Source organism: Mauremys reevesii, linkage group 11 (assembly GCF_016161935.1).
Source record: "Mauremys reevesii isolate NIE-2019 linkage group 11, ASM1616193v1, whole genome shotgun sequence".
Lineage (NCBI taxonomy): Eukaryota > Metazoa > Chordata > Testudines > Geoemydidae > Mauremys > Mauremys reevesii.
In genome coordinates this window covers 75,898,981-75,912,489 of record NC_052633.1, presented here as the reverse complement: position 1 = coordinate 75,912,489, position 13,509 = coordinate 75,898,981, and the positions used below count along the sequence as shown (strand labels likewise).

The 13,509-nt window shown below is 65.8% G+C and overlaps 2 protein-coding genes across 3 annotated transcripts in view; one reads left to right on the top strand and one right to left on the bottom strand.

Moving 5' to 3' along the window:
• The window catches only part of LOC120374728 (dnaJ homolog subfamily B member 2-like), an 87,106-nt gene that overhangs the window by 14,013 nt on the left and 59,584 nt on the right, over positions 1-13,509 (bottom strand). The window lies entirely within an intron of this gene.
• The window catches only part of PTPRN (protein tyrosine phosphatase receptor type N), a 55,267-nt gene continuing 43,360 nt past the window's right edge, over positions 1,603-13,509 (top strand). The window contains exons 1-3 of the mRNA XM_039494214.1: positions 1,603-1,737; positions 2,623-2,798; positions 7,603-7,688. Of these exons, the coding sequence (XP_039350148.1) occupies positions 1,603-1,737; positions 2,623-2,798; positions 7,603-7,688 (397 nt within the window). The remainder of the gene's footprint in view (positions 1,738-2,622; positions 2,799-7,602; positions 7,689-13,509) is intronic.

Here is a 13,509-nt window from a genome sequence, read left to right as displayed (position 1 = left end):
GGAATGAGACTGAACCCTCTGTGCAGAGAAGGGACCCCCGGGGGAAGGGGGAGGGGGAGATCAGTCTGGCCTGGCTGCTGCTCTCTGGGCTGGTCTCACCCAGGGGTCCTGGCAATTTGGGGAAGGGGGGGGAAGCCCCTCTGGATTGTGGCAGCTCCTGGAGCCTTTGAGCTTTGGCAGGCCCACAGCTGCAAGGGCAGAGCCTGCCCCCCCGGCCAGGCCCAGGGGCACAAGGCGGGTGCCCGGCTGCAGAGGTGGCTGCTTCTGGCCAGCAGCAGGGAGGCGCCGTGGGGAATGGGACGTGAACGGCACTCGCTGATCCGCCAGCGGGAGCCCCGGCATGGGGCCGTGGCTTCCCCTCTGGCTTCAGCAGCCCGGCCCCTCCCCAGAGCCCAGCCGTGAACACCTCCACTCCACCCGCCGCAAACCGGGGGCATCACCGTGCAGGCACAGGACTGGCTGGACCCAAAGCGAGACACTCAGGCAGGAAAGAAGTTTTACGGGTGAGAGGAATTCACTTGGAACTGCTCCCCAGGGGCGCGGCGGGTTCTCCATCCCAGACGGTCGCTAAACCAGCTGCTCTCGGGGTGATTGTGGGGCAGGTCGCTGGCCTGTGCTGTGCAGGGCTCAGACCACATCCACAGTGATCCCTCCCAGCCTTGCAATCTGTGTCAGTCTCTTTAACTCTGGAACCTAATGACGACAGGCGAAAGGACGGAATTGTTAGCTGCTGCTCCTGGCGGCAGAAACCTCCAGCTCCAGCAGGGGGACGAGGCCGCAGCTCTAAAGGGGCAGGTCGCAAAGCGTTCAGTCCCTAATACAGGAGAGGGGGAGAAGGGAACGAGGGCGCCTCTGCTGGGGGGGAAGCGGAAGCTTTTTGGGGGGTCTCAGACAGGCAGGGGCTGCACGGCTGGAGGGGAAGATCTTACGGAGCTGAGCCAGGAGGGGAACGTTTGTTTCTAACTGCCCCGGGAGCCGGTCCTGCTCTAGGGGAAGAGCAGGTGAGGGCCCCTCTCAGGCAGTGCCCCATGGCTGAGCTGGCGGGACGGGGTGACCCACAGCTTTTGCTGTGCGTTCTGCTCCCAGAGTGACCATCCCCCTCCCACGCGGAGCGGGGAAGCCCCTGGCTGAGCCCCCTTGGGCCGCACGCTGGGTCGATGTCCCAGCAGCCAGGGCTTGGCAAAGGGCCGAACGTTTCCCCCTGGGGCCGGAGGTTCCTGCTCCGTGATCGGGCAGGGATGGGGTGAGCCGCAGCTTCTCCCCTGTGCCTGCTCTGGCTTTGCTCGGCTCTGGCTCCTGGTTCCGGCTGCTGGGCGGTGAGCTCTGGGCCCCACAGCACACGGGCTGGGCCCTGGCAGGCAGGCTGTGGGGCAGGCAGAGGAGGCCAGGAGGGTGGCTGAGCCTTCTGGCCTCTTGGCTGCAGGTGTGATCCCCGGAGCATGGCTCGCTGTGAAGCCGCCTCGGCCGGCTGCTTGCCCTGCCCTGCCCCAGCCCAGCGCTGCGCTGCGCTCGTGAAGGAGCCTGGGGGCTGCAGTTCAGTGCTACGGTACCGCCCCCCCGGGCTCCGCAGGGATCTGGCTGTGGCTGTGACGCTCTGTCCTGATGAAATCGGCGGGGCGCCTGCAGACGGGGCTGGGCGGCCGTAACGCCACCAGACAGCAGCAGCTGTGGGGAGATGCTGCTCCCCTTGGTCGTTGCCTTGCGTCCGGCTCCTTGCCTTGGACAGACCCCTGGCCGGTGAGCTCAGTGGGGCAGGGCCTGGCTGGTCTGCAAGCGGCTCTGGCGACGGCATCGCCCTCATCCTTCAGGCTACACCCATCAGTGGCGGGCGGGGCATCCTGCCTCGGGCACCATTCGCCACCCACAGTCCCGAGCAACGCACCACTCGGCCGGGGCCAGGCTCTTGGGGTGCGGCTTGGCAGCGTCTCTCCCTGTGCCCCCAGGTGCAGGCGGCTGCATTGCCCACTGCCAGGGGCCTTTGCCAGCCAACAGCCCACGTGGTAACTGCTGAGCTGTGGGGCGACCCCCAGCCCAGCTGCTTGCAGGGTGCCAGGTCAGCGCAGGCCCGAGCGGCCAGCACACAGGAGCTGAAAATTCCTGCCTTTAACTGCTGGAAGGGAGCCAAGAGCCCCCCCAGCTGAACCCAAGAGCCCCCCTCCCGGTACCAAGACTGGCCACCAGCCCTTGGCACTGGAGCCCCCCCAGATCCTACCTGGTGGAGCCTGAGCCAGGCCTTTGCTGCAGAGAAACAGGCGGCATCTCTCGTGGTCCCAAGCCCAGCTGAGTGGCCGTGTGCCCCTTACTGCATGGTGCTGGCCCCACAGCTCTGTGGGGAGAGGCCCTTAGGAGCCGATGCTCTGTGTGAGGCCGCGAGATGGGACCCCAGAGGCCAGCAGTATTGTGAGCCGGGGGGCAGGGAGGCTGGGGCCTGTCTGCATCGTAGACAGCTGGGTCCTGCTCCTTTCACCCTGCAGAGTGGGGTGGGGTTGCGGGGGCCAGGGCAGAAGTCCTGTGGGGCAGCAGGGATGGGAGGGAGGCGCTGCAGGCGGAGACTCCCCTGTCTAACGAAGTTCCTTGGTCATGTTAGACGAAAGCCGCTTTCGGTGATTCCTCCCGTCGCAGGGCACCGGCTCGGCTCGGCCCGGAGGAGCCACCCCCGGACGGCACTGCCAGCTGCTGGCTCTGACCCTGCCTCTAGCCACGCGCCAGTATTCGTACAATGTGACCAGCCTGGCTTCTCAGCCCGCCTCTGCCATCGCCTGTGCCAGGCTGCGTCACGGCCCTGGGGGCGAGGAGCTGTAAAGGGCCGATTGGTTCAGCAGAGCGGCCGTCCTGCCCCAGGGAAGGCTGAGAAGCACTTTCTGTTTGCGGCTCCAAACACCTCACGTTGGTTCCCCTGCCGTGAAAGGGGCGGGAGCTCCCCGGGGGTGCAGGGTTGGGGAGGGGTCCGGCTTCGGGGTCCTTGGAGCAAGGGGTGTCTGAGCTACATCCCCTAGAAGCATCGTGTTCCCCAATCAATTGGTTCTGCTTTGTGCGCCCGGCTGCAGCTCTAATCAGCCCCAGCCCGTCTGTCGCGGCGTTTCTCCCAGCCGCCCCCTGGGTGAGCAGTGAAGGGAGAGCCTGGCTCCTGGACCAGCCCGGGTTGGAGACGGGCATCGTGCACAGAGCCGAGGCGAGAGGGTTTTCAGGCGGGCTGTTGGCACAGGAACTGGGCGGCTCAAAGGACATGCTGTGGTTCTGGGACCTGCACTGCCCCCATGTGCTCTGAGTTCACACACCCCCAGGGCAGATATTGGCAAATGATCTGTAGACAACAGCGAGGGTCCCTGTCCCTCCTGCGATGCACAAGGCCTTGGCCACAGAGGTGTGGTGCTGGCCTGCCCTGGGCGTGGGATCCGGGATCCAGGCGTGAGGTGCTCTATGGTTGAATAGGGGTGAAGCTATTTATTGATATCACTGCCCATGAGCCCTTGTCATGCAGCAGGACCCCCATCCGCCGTACCGACACGGAGCAAAGGGGCTGAGATAAGAGGTGGGGTGGACAGCTGGGGAGTGCCAGGAAACAATGAGCTGCGGCAGAGGAGTGGTTTGAGGAAGGTGGACAATGAGGTAGCTTTGGGGTGTTTATGGGGTGCACCTCTGTGACCCAGGGACCGCTTGGTGCCATCTGGCAGGGGGCACAAGGGGTGCACAGGGGTTTGCGGGTGTTCTCTGGGTCTCGTGGCTGCAGAATAGTGCGCCGAAGGGCGGCATGTGGGGGCTCTCCCAAGAGCCAGTAAAGCTCTGGTCACCAGTCAGTGTGACAGGTTGGTACAGCTAGTCACAGAGCTGTGTATCGACACTGAAAGCTGCGTCCTTAAGGGGTGCGAATTCAGACAGGTCACAAGCAGGTGACGGGTAGGAGACACTCCTCTCCCTGGCTGGGCCTTGTGCACTCACAATGTCAGTCTGTCCACACAGGGAACCACCAGCTAATCAAGATGGCAAAGTTGGCAAGAGACCACAAAACCGAGTTATTGACGTGAACTGGGACCGTACAGGATCATTGTTGCAACCAAGGTCCTGTAGTGGCACCAACTCTTGTCACAGGTTGTCGGGTCAGGTGTCTAGGGGAGGTTACGATTCGCTGGTTCTGATGCTCTGTAGGTCTGTATCCTCTTTGTAGCTGAACTTATGACGATTGGCTCTGTACTCGTCTCTCAGCGTGTTTGATTCTAAGTAGCCTGAGTGAAGCGTTTGGGCAGCTTCTTGAGAAGGGACAATTCTCAGTAAGTGCCCAACCAAGAAACACTTCACTGACAATGGACCTTGGGAGACGCCAACCCACATCGGAGCTTTCCTGGGAACGTTCAAACTAACACGGAAACACTGGCCTCGGCCTGCAAACTGAGTCATGCACAGACACGTGACTTGCCCATGTGACTCCAACCTCCATCTTGTTGCTGTGATTTTCCACAGTTAGAACAAAGGGGGGGTCCTTCCACAGGGCAGAGGATATCAAAGGCCCTGGAAACCCCTCCATTTTGTCTTCAATCCTGCTTCTGATGTCTGGAGGGACTTTTTGCTACAAATGGAAGTTCTATACAAAGGACGGTTGACCCATCCCAGCAGGGGATGTACTGCAGAGACTTGATTTGAACCTGCAGTTTACTCCATCACTGCTACAAGCCTGAACTAAGAACTTTGCCATCACTGGATGGAATTGATTCCATGTAACCAATTCTAGCTCTCATCTCTACCTTTTTCCTTTTATGAATAAACCTTTAGATTTTAGATTCTAAAGGATTGGCACCAGTGTGATTTGTGGGTAAGATCTGATGTGTATATTGACCTGGGTCTGGTCCTTTGGGATCGAGAGAACCTTTTTCTTTTACTGGGGTGTTGATTTTCATAACCATTCATCCCCAGGACGAGTGGCACTGGGGGTGATACTGGGAGACTGGAGTGTCTAAGGAAATTGCTTGTGTGACTTGTGGTTAGCCAGTGGGGTGAGACCGACGTCCTCTTTGTCTGGCTGGTTTGGTGCCTTAGAGGTGGAAAAACCCCAGCCTGGGGCTATAACTGCCCTGCTCTGACCAATTTGTCCTGAATTGATACTCTCAGAAGTGTCCCGCCAGAGCAGCATGGTTACAAGGGGTAGGAGACACTCCTCTCCCTGGCTGGTCCTTGTGCACTGTGTGTCTCACAATGTCAGTCTAGCCACACAGGCAACCACCAGCTAATCCAGATTGCGAAGTTGGCAAGAGGCCACAAAACCGCCAGGAAGAAACATGCAATGGGAGGGTGGCCTGTTTACGACAGGTCAGCGAATCAGGCTGGTATCTCAGGCGGATGCAAGGAAACACTCGGGTCCTTGCAGTGAGAAGCCAAGCTGAGAGCATGGCCAGGGGCCGCCCTGAGGATTCAGGGGGCCTGGGGCAAAGTGGGGGAGCTGCGGCGCTTGTACTCACCCGGCGGGGGTCTGGGGCTTCGGCAGCATTTCGGCGGCAGGGGCCCTTCAGTCACTCCGCGTCTTCGGCAGCACTGAAGGCCCCCCCCCCCCGAAATGCCAGAGCAACTGAAGGGTCCCCTGCCGCCGAAATCTCGCCGAAGACCCGGACCACCGCCAGGCCAGGGCTCGCAGGGCCCCTGTGGGGCCCGGAGCAAATTGCCCCACTTGCCACACACCCCCCCGGCGGCCCTGAGCATGGCAGTTCGTGGCTGAGGGATCCCAGCTGTTGTGATGAGCTGCGCTGCTGAGCCGTACTACAGAGCAGTGATCCCGAGGTGTCCCTGGCACGCCAGGGGCTGTGCAAGCCGGGGGCAGCCAGTGGAGCAGGAGCCGAGCGTGGCGGGGGGCCGCTTGCTGGGCTCCAGGGCTGGTGTGTGCCCATGGCTAAGCTGCAGAGGGACAGCAGGGCTGGTGGGGTTGGGGACTGAGCCTAGCGGGAACAGCCCTGGCTTCCCCACACTAAGGACAGGTGGCAGCGAGGGGCCTTGCAGTCACAGCGAGGGCAGCATGGGGGGAAGCACCGACGTGCTCGCTGGAGAAGTGGGTGATGGAGGCTGGCGTCACGGGCCCATCAGAGGCAGGTACCCGCAGCCCGGGAGGGAAGGGGACTATGTAGGGGTGGCTGTGATGGGCCAGACGCGTAGCTGATGTTTGATGCAATGGAGAGGAGCGAGCCGGGGAGGGTGCAAAGAGAGGGGTGAGGTGGTGAACGTGGCGGGCCCGGAGAATGCCAGTGGCCGGGTTCGGGTTGCGGCATTACGCTCCGAACCTGCTCGGGGAGGGGAGGTGCCGACACCGGCTGCACTGAGTGCGAGGTGCCGTCGCTGCTAATGGGTCCTGGGACGCTGTTGGCCGTCTCGGCAGGATTACAGGGTTAGCGGGAAAGGTCGAATGCTGATTTCAGCGGATACGCGCACCCAGGAAAACACAGCACCAGCGAGCGTGCCCGGCAGGCCCAGCTGGGCCCCGGGGGAGAAACGCTGCCAGAGAACGGACCCCAGCCTGAGTGGAGACTGGTCCCCTCAGACAGAGCCACGCGATGCCCACAACGGGCGTGAGAGGGGTTAAAAGCGTTAGCTGCCCCTCGCAACGTCAATTATTGTCTGACCCCTGCATTGCCCCGCCCTGCCCCATTGCCCCAGCCTGCCCCATTGCCAGCCCTGCCCCATTGTCCGCATTGCCCCGCCCTGCCCCATTGCCCCGCCCTGCCCCATTGCCCTGCTCTGCCCCATTGTCTGCATTACCCCGCCCTGCCCCATTGCCAGCCCTGCCCCATTGTCTGCATTGCCCTGTCCTGCCCCATTGCCCCATTGCCAGCCCTGCCCCATTGTCCGCATTGCCCCGCCCTGCCCCGTTGCCTGTCCTGCCCCATTGCCCTGCGCTGCCCCATTGTCTGCATTACCCCGCTCTGCCCCATTGTCTGCATTACCCCGCCCTGCCCCATTGCCAGCCCTGCCCCATTGTCCGCATTGCCCCGCCCTGCCCCACTGGCTGCCCCGCCCCCGTTTCCTGCACCCCTGAGACGGTGAATCTGCACCAGGGGAGGCCCAGGGTCCCTCCTGGGAGCCCAAACCAACAACCATCCCATTGGCCCACCTGGTGTGAGGGCGTGTCCCAGGGCTGGACTGTGATTGGTCTGTTACTCAGGGGGCGTGTCTCTTGTAGGGACCAGCCCTCCACCGGGTTGTGGATGGTGTCACGGGCAGTGGGCGGGGCCCCTCAGAGAGGGGCGTGTCCTATGACCAAGCGTGATAGGTGCAGCTCCAGGGGTTAACTCCGCTTGCGAGATGCGGTTGGTCCCTGGGTCGGAGGGCGGGTCTCTGACTAGCGTCCTGATTGGTTTATCCCAAAAAGGGCGGGGCTGTTTGCAAGGGGCGTGTCCCTGCACAATTTAGTTGAGCCGGAGGGGCGTGTCCGAGACATGGGTTGCGATTGGCTCCCCACTTGGGGGCGTGTCCGAGTGGCGGGCTGCGATTGGTGTCCCCGGCGGGGGCGTGTCCGGGCTCCGGGCTGCGATTGGCCCGTCGGGGCGGGGGCGGGGCCGGCTCCGGCTGCGGCCGGCGGGAGGCGCTGGGCTGCGGGCCCGGCGTGGTGCGGCGCTGAGCGGCCAGGCTGGGGCGGCGGCTGCTGCGGGCGCTGCTCTGCCTCCTGCTCGCGGCCGGGCGGCTGCTGCGGGCCGGGGGCGCCGGGACCCACGGTGAGAGCCGGGACCCGGGGGGGGGAGCCGGGCCGGGCCGGGACCCGGGGTGATGGACCCGTGGGGGATGGACCCACGGTGAGAGCCGGGCCGGGGGCCGGGCTGGGGGGCGCCGGGCCGGGCTGAGCGAGGGGGCGCCGGGACCCACGGTGAGCCGGGACCGGACCCACGGTGAGAGCCGGGACCCGGGGATGGACCTGGGAGCCGGGCCGGGACCCACGGTGAGAGCCGGGCCGGGGGCCGGGCTGGGGGGCGCCGGGCCGGGCTGAGCTAGGGGGCGCCGTGACCCACGGTGAGAGCCGGGACCCGGGGGCCGGGGCGGGCTGAGCTAGGGGGCCGGGACCCGGGGGGGAGCCGGGCCGGGCCCCACGGTGAGAGCCGGGCCGGGACCCGGGGAGCCGGGGGCCGGGGATGGACCCGGGGGAGCGGGCCGGGACCTACAGTGAGAGCCGGGCCGGGACCCGGGGCGGGGTGGGGCCGGGGCCGGGCTGGGGGTGACAGGACCCACGGTGAGAGGCGGGCCGGGACCCGGGGGCCGGGGCAGGCTGAGCTAGGGGCCGGGACCCACGGTGAGCGCCGGGCCGGAACCCATGGGGGGGGCCGGGCCGGGGGGTGATGGTCCCGGGGGGGAGCCGGACTGGGAAGCGCCGGGACCCACGGTGAGATCCTGGGCTGGGGGGCGCCGGGCTCCACAGGGGCGCCAGGACCCACGATGAGGGCCGGGCTGGGGGCACTGGGACCTATGAGGGGCTGGGCTGGGGGTGCTGGAGGACTGGGGTGCTGGTACCCATGGGGAAGTGCTGGGGACTGGGACCGGGGCTGGGCAGGGGACCAGTGGGACCGGCACACATGGGGTGCCTGGGGTCGGCCCGGGGAGAGGGTTCCGGGGAACCAGACTGGTGGGGTGGGCCCCACCACGGTGCATGCCGGGCTGGGGAGAGTTTTGCTGAGGGGAACTGGCCCTGCTGGACCCATGGTGGGACCTGGGCTGGGGGAACCAAGGTTTGGGGGAGCCAGGCTAGCGGAGCCGCATTGGGTGGGAAGCCAGGAGGCCGCGCTCTGGCTGGGACCGGGGCTGGGGGGAGTCGGGTTATAGCCAATGGGGGCTGTGTGAGGGGTCAGTGGGGTTGCTCTCTGGGGACCCTGCCTCTCCTCTCGTCCGGACCCCCATGCACGGGGCACTGCTGCTGCTCAGACCCCAACTATAGAGGCTGTGGGGGGGAGCGAGAGGCAGTCTCCTTTCCTCCCCCTCTGTGCACTGGGCCCCCCAGGAGTGCATGGATTGGGGGGACTGGCTTGTAGCCTGTACACCTGCCCTGCACACCTGGGCTTGGGGGTGCTGGCTGTGGTGCTCCATTGTGGCTTTTGGGGGGTCACTGTGTGCATGTGGTGGGGGAGGAAGTGGGATCCCCTCTGTGATGTTTTGAGAGGCCCAGGCTCCCTGCACTGCTGTAAGCTTCCCCCTGGGGGTGCAGGTCATGGGGGGGGGGTCAGTTCGGTGGCGATTTCATTTTCCTGTCCCTGATTCCCGGGGGCCGGACAGGGACACTTTCCCTCCCAGGCCCCTGGGCTCTGCCCCCAGGCTCATTCCACACTCTGGTTCCATCCCAGGCTGGGCACACCCCTGGGGGGCTGCTGGCTGCAGGAGTGACCCCATGGGCTGCACCTGGAAGCCCTAATCCGGCTCCCCCGAGGGTGGGGAGCATCGGCAGCGCTGTCAGGGAGGGCTGGATCCAGCCGGAGGCTTTGCAAACAACCCCCAAGGAATGCAGCTAGGAGCACAAGCAGAGCCCAGCCCCCCCCCCCCTCCCAGGTAGCTGGCTGGACCCCCCTGCTCCCGGCAGGGCGATGATGTCACCCCTTTGCGTGGCTGCCTGTCACGAGGCACGTCACGGAGCTCGCAGGCCCAGCCCCACGGCCCCCCCAGCTCGCACTGCTCCGTAGGATGCTCTAATCTCCTGTCTCAGGCATTATTCCGCCTCTGCTCAGCTGCAGACGTCACTGGGTCCCTGGTCCCTGCCTGTCAGCGCTGGGGAAATGCTTCCCTTCCCGCTGACGCCATCCCAGCTGCTTCCTTTTCCAGCCCGGCTGCCTGTCCCGGGCTGTCGACCCCCTGCCCGTCGGTTTCCTGCCCAGGGTCCTGCTGCCCCGCCCAAGGCTGCTTCCCCTTTGTGGTGTCAGCTGCGGGGTCCAGGTGGGCGCCTGGAAGAGGAGTGACGCAGGCTGGTACCTTCCCTCGCTGGGCGAGGTCCCTGGAGCCCAAGGGGTTTCATGGCAGGTGCCAGGGATGTGCCAGCCGCCCCCTCCCCAGGCAGCCTCTCCTCTCCACCCCCCCACGCTGGGGCTCTTGTGCCTTGGCTAGGGGATGCCAGGCCTGCCGATATTGGGGTTCCCCGCAGTAGTGGGGCTGAGCTGGGCTTCCTGCATTTCCCAGGCCTGCAGCTGGAAGGGCCCGATCCGGAGTCCCCTCCACGATGCTAGGGAAGGAGCCGGAGGTGCTCAGTGCGCTCTGTCTGCCCGCTGGGCTGGGGGTCTACTTGTGCCCCAGCGGGGTTTGTTCCTGCACCACCCAGCTCTGCTCCCTCCCATAACGCATTGGCCAGTGGGTGCCAGGGGGATCCCCCAGGCCTGCTGCCCAGGGCGTGCCGGTGAACCGGGGTAGGAGCTGCGCTGGGAGCTTGGGCAGGTGGCATGTCTGGGACCCCGGGACTCGGCGCCCTGTGTGGAGCTGCCTGCAGCCCTACTGACGGCGGGGAGCAGAGCACAGTGGGGATGCTGCTGGGGATGGGGGGCGGAGGAGGGCTGGCCGGAGCCGGGATCTGGCGCACTGGGCGGGCAGGGCGGCTCTGAGCTGGATGCGGTGGGTTTGTTGGGGGCGCGGGCGTTGCTCACGGCAGTCCCTCGGCGCAGGGTTGGGGGTGCGGCTGGAGGCCAGGCTGTGATGGGACCCGTGCTGGGCTTGGGAAGGCTCCAGTCTCTGACGAGGGCAGAGAGACTTGGCTGGAGGCTGGGGCCCTGGTGGTGAAATGTTCATGTCCCTTGGCCCTGACGCCCCCCCCCACCCGCCCGCGTACTGGGGTGGAGCCAGGCAGCGAGAGGAGTGAAGGTGTGTCCTGACGCAGGGCATATTAGGCACATGCCCCTGGGCAAGGGGAGGTCTCTGCCCAGCACCCCAGGGTTCCTTAGCGCCCTCGGGAAGGGGGGTGTGAGACTCTGGGGCACTGGGGGGGGTGTAGAGGGGCCCCCCTGCCCCCAGCAGGGAGCGCTTGGGCAGGCCCAGGGTGCAAGGTGCCAGCTCCAAAGCTGCCCTGCACTTTACCTTCCTCCTCTCGGACCTTGAAGCCTCGAAAGTCCAAATATTTTGGCCATGAAGCACAGCAGGCTCCAGCCGGGCTGAGCGAGGCCGGGGGCTTGGCGTATCCAGGCTCCGTAAGCGTGGTGCCCGCCCCATGCCAGGCTCTGCCCCTGCAGCTCCTGGGGCCATTCCTCCTCCCCTCGGGAGGGCCGGACCGAGCTGTGTGGGCTCCCGTGGGAACGAGCATGGGCCCCTTGGAGCCTGGCACAGAAGGTGCTGTGGGCCCCACAGTTGGTGTGGGGCCGGGCTGCGGGTGTCTGGCAGCTGAAATTGCTCTAATGTCCTGTAGTCAGTTCTGCTCCCCTTGTGATGCCCTGGGGTGTGTGGGGGAACGAGGGGCCGGGGAGCCCGGAGGATGCAGTGGCCTCTCTAGACTGGGGGACCTTCCCGGAGGTCATGGAGGTGCTGTGCTAGTGACACCGAAGGGCAGTGGGGCTCCATTCCCCCCAGGCTGAGCGCCGAGCCCCTGCACGGAGGGCGGGAGCAGGCTGTGGGTGCAGCCCGTGCCCTTCGGCCCATCCCCCTCCCAAAGCCCCAGGGCTGCCCGTGTGAGAGAGGTGGGAGTCCGGACAGGCCCTGTGTGCTGGGACAAGCCAGCTCGGGGGGAGGCAGGGCTGCAAGCTCCTCCCTGGCTAGCTGTGAGGGGACTAGAAATGGGGCATCTTCCGGGTCGTGCCAGCCTCTCCCTGTCCAAGGTGCGTCCCGGCCCCCTCGCTCTCTTGGGCTGCGGTGGGAGGCTGGAGCCAGCGTCCCTGGGGCAGGACATGCCGGAGTGCAGCTCCCAGAGCCCCACGTTGCTCCCCTGGCAGAGATGCTGTGGTGGGGGGCGGTGAATCCCTGGCCTGGGGGGGAGGCAGAGCATGGCCAGCCCCGTAGCCCCCTCCTGTGCTGGGCTGCCAGCCACGGATTCTCCTGCCTCTGGAGGCTGCTGACTCACGCTGCTGAGGATGTCACAGCTGATGCTGCCGTGCGTCTGCCTGTGACTCACCAGCCCCGGGCACCTGGGATGCTGCACGGTCCTTTCTCTTAGCTCCTCAGCTCTGCCCTGCTGCTCGTGAGGGCTGCGGCCGAGGGGGGGGGGTGGACTCGCCAGTCCCAGGTCCGATCTGATTCCAAATGGGGCTGGCTCCCGCCAGGGGACCTGCCCCACTCCCGAGCCATCTGCTGCCCTGTGCCTCGCTCCTGTGGGGCAGCCGTCTCCTCTTCCACCGGGAGCTCAATGCCACCACGTCTGTACAGCTAGGCTGCCCCAGCCCCACGGCAGCCGAGTGCCCGCCTGGCCCAGGAGCCTTCGGAGGGAGCTCTCCCCTGGGCAGGGAGGGGTTGTGCCTGCTGGGTGTGGGGGGGTGACTGACTATGGGGGTGCCCCTGCATTCTGGCGGGGTTGTGCTTCTCCCGGGGGCTTTCTGTGCGGGGGCTGTTGGGGGTTGAGGGCAGTGCCCCGGTGGGGGCTGGGACATGTAGCTCTGTGCTTAGCGCTGGCTCGGAGCACCTCGGTCACTCAATAGTTGGCTGGGCTGGCTCCGTGGGGCTGTGTTTGGGGTGTGTGTGCAGGGTGTGTCTGGGATGGGGATGCAGTTGGGGGGGGGATGGGCTGGTCTCTGGGCTGTTTGGGTTGGGGGGGGTGTAAGGGGAGATCCCTGCAGTACCCCAGGCCTGCAGCTGTATCAGGGACTCGGTGTCCTGTGGAGACTCCTTGGTTCTCCCTCCCTGCGGTGGGGGGAGAGGGGGCGTGCAGGGCTCCCCTGTCTGTGGGGATTCACCTGCTCCTGGCGTGGCTTCCCCTCCCCCCTCAGCTAGAGGCAGCTGTGGAGCCATGGGGCTGGGAAGGGGCCATCTCCCTGGGGGGTCAGTGCAGGCTGTCCCCGTGGCCACCTCCCGATGCCCTGCTGGCAGCTGCCAGCCCCAGTGGCACAGGGTCTGCAGCCTGTGCCCCAGCTCTCTGGGAGCAGGGGGCAGTGAGCTGGGCCCTGGCCTGGCACAGGCAGAGCTGTGGTGAGCTGGGGGCTGCGTCAGCAACGTGCCGGGAGCCCAAGGGCCACCCTAGCGGAGCGGGTTGCAGCCCCCCCACCCCAACCCAGAGAGCCTTGTGGCCTGCAGATTGCTGCTCCCAGCATGCAATTCCCCAGGCTGATTGGCCGTGCTGGAGCATTGCATGCTGGGATCTGTAGTCTGCGGGGCGGGGGGGCACCCCTATGCTGGAGGTGAGGCAACGCTGCTGGATGCTTGGTCAGATGCATTTGGGGCCCCGGTTGAAGGGTCCTGGTTCAGGAGGTGTGAGCGGGCAGCTGGGTGGCGCTCTGTGCCAGCTCGGCTAGCTCGGGAGAGTAGCCGGCCCTCTGCCTGCGCAGCCAGCTCGTGGCCCCATCCGGGGCGTGCCGGCCGGAGACGCGGGAAGGGACCTGGGGGGGAAACGTAGCCAGGAAGCGTCCATCCGAACGGACCTGGGGCTGCCCACAACCCCGG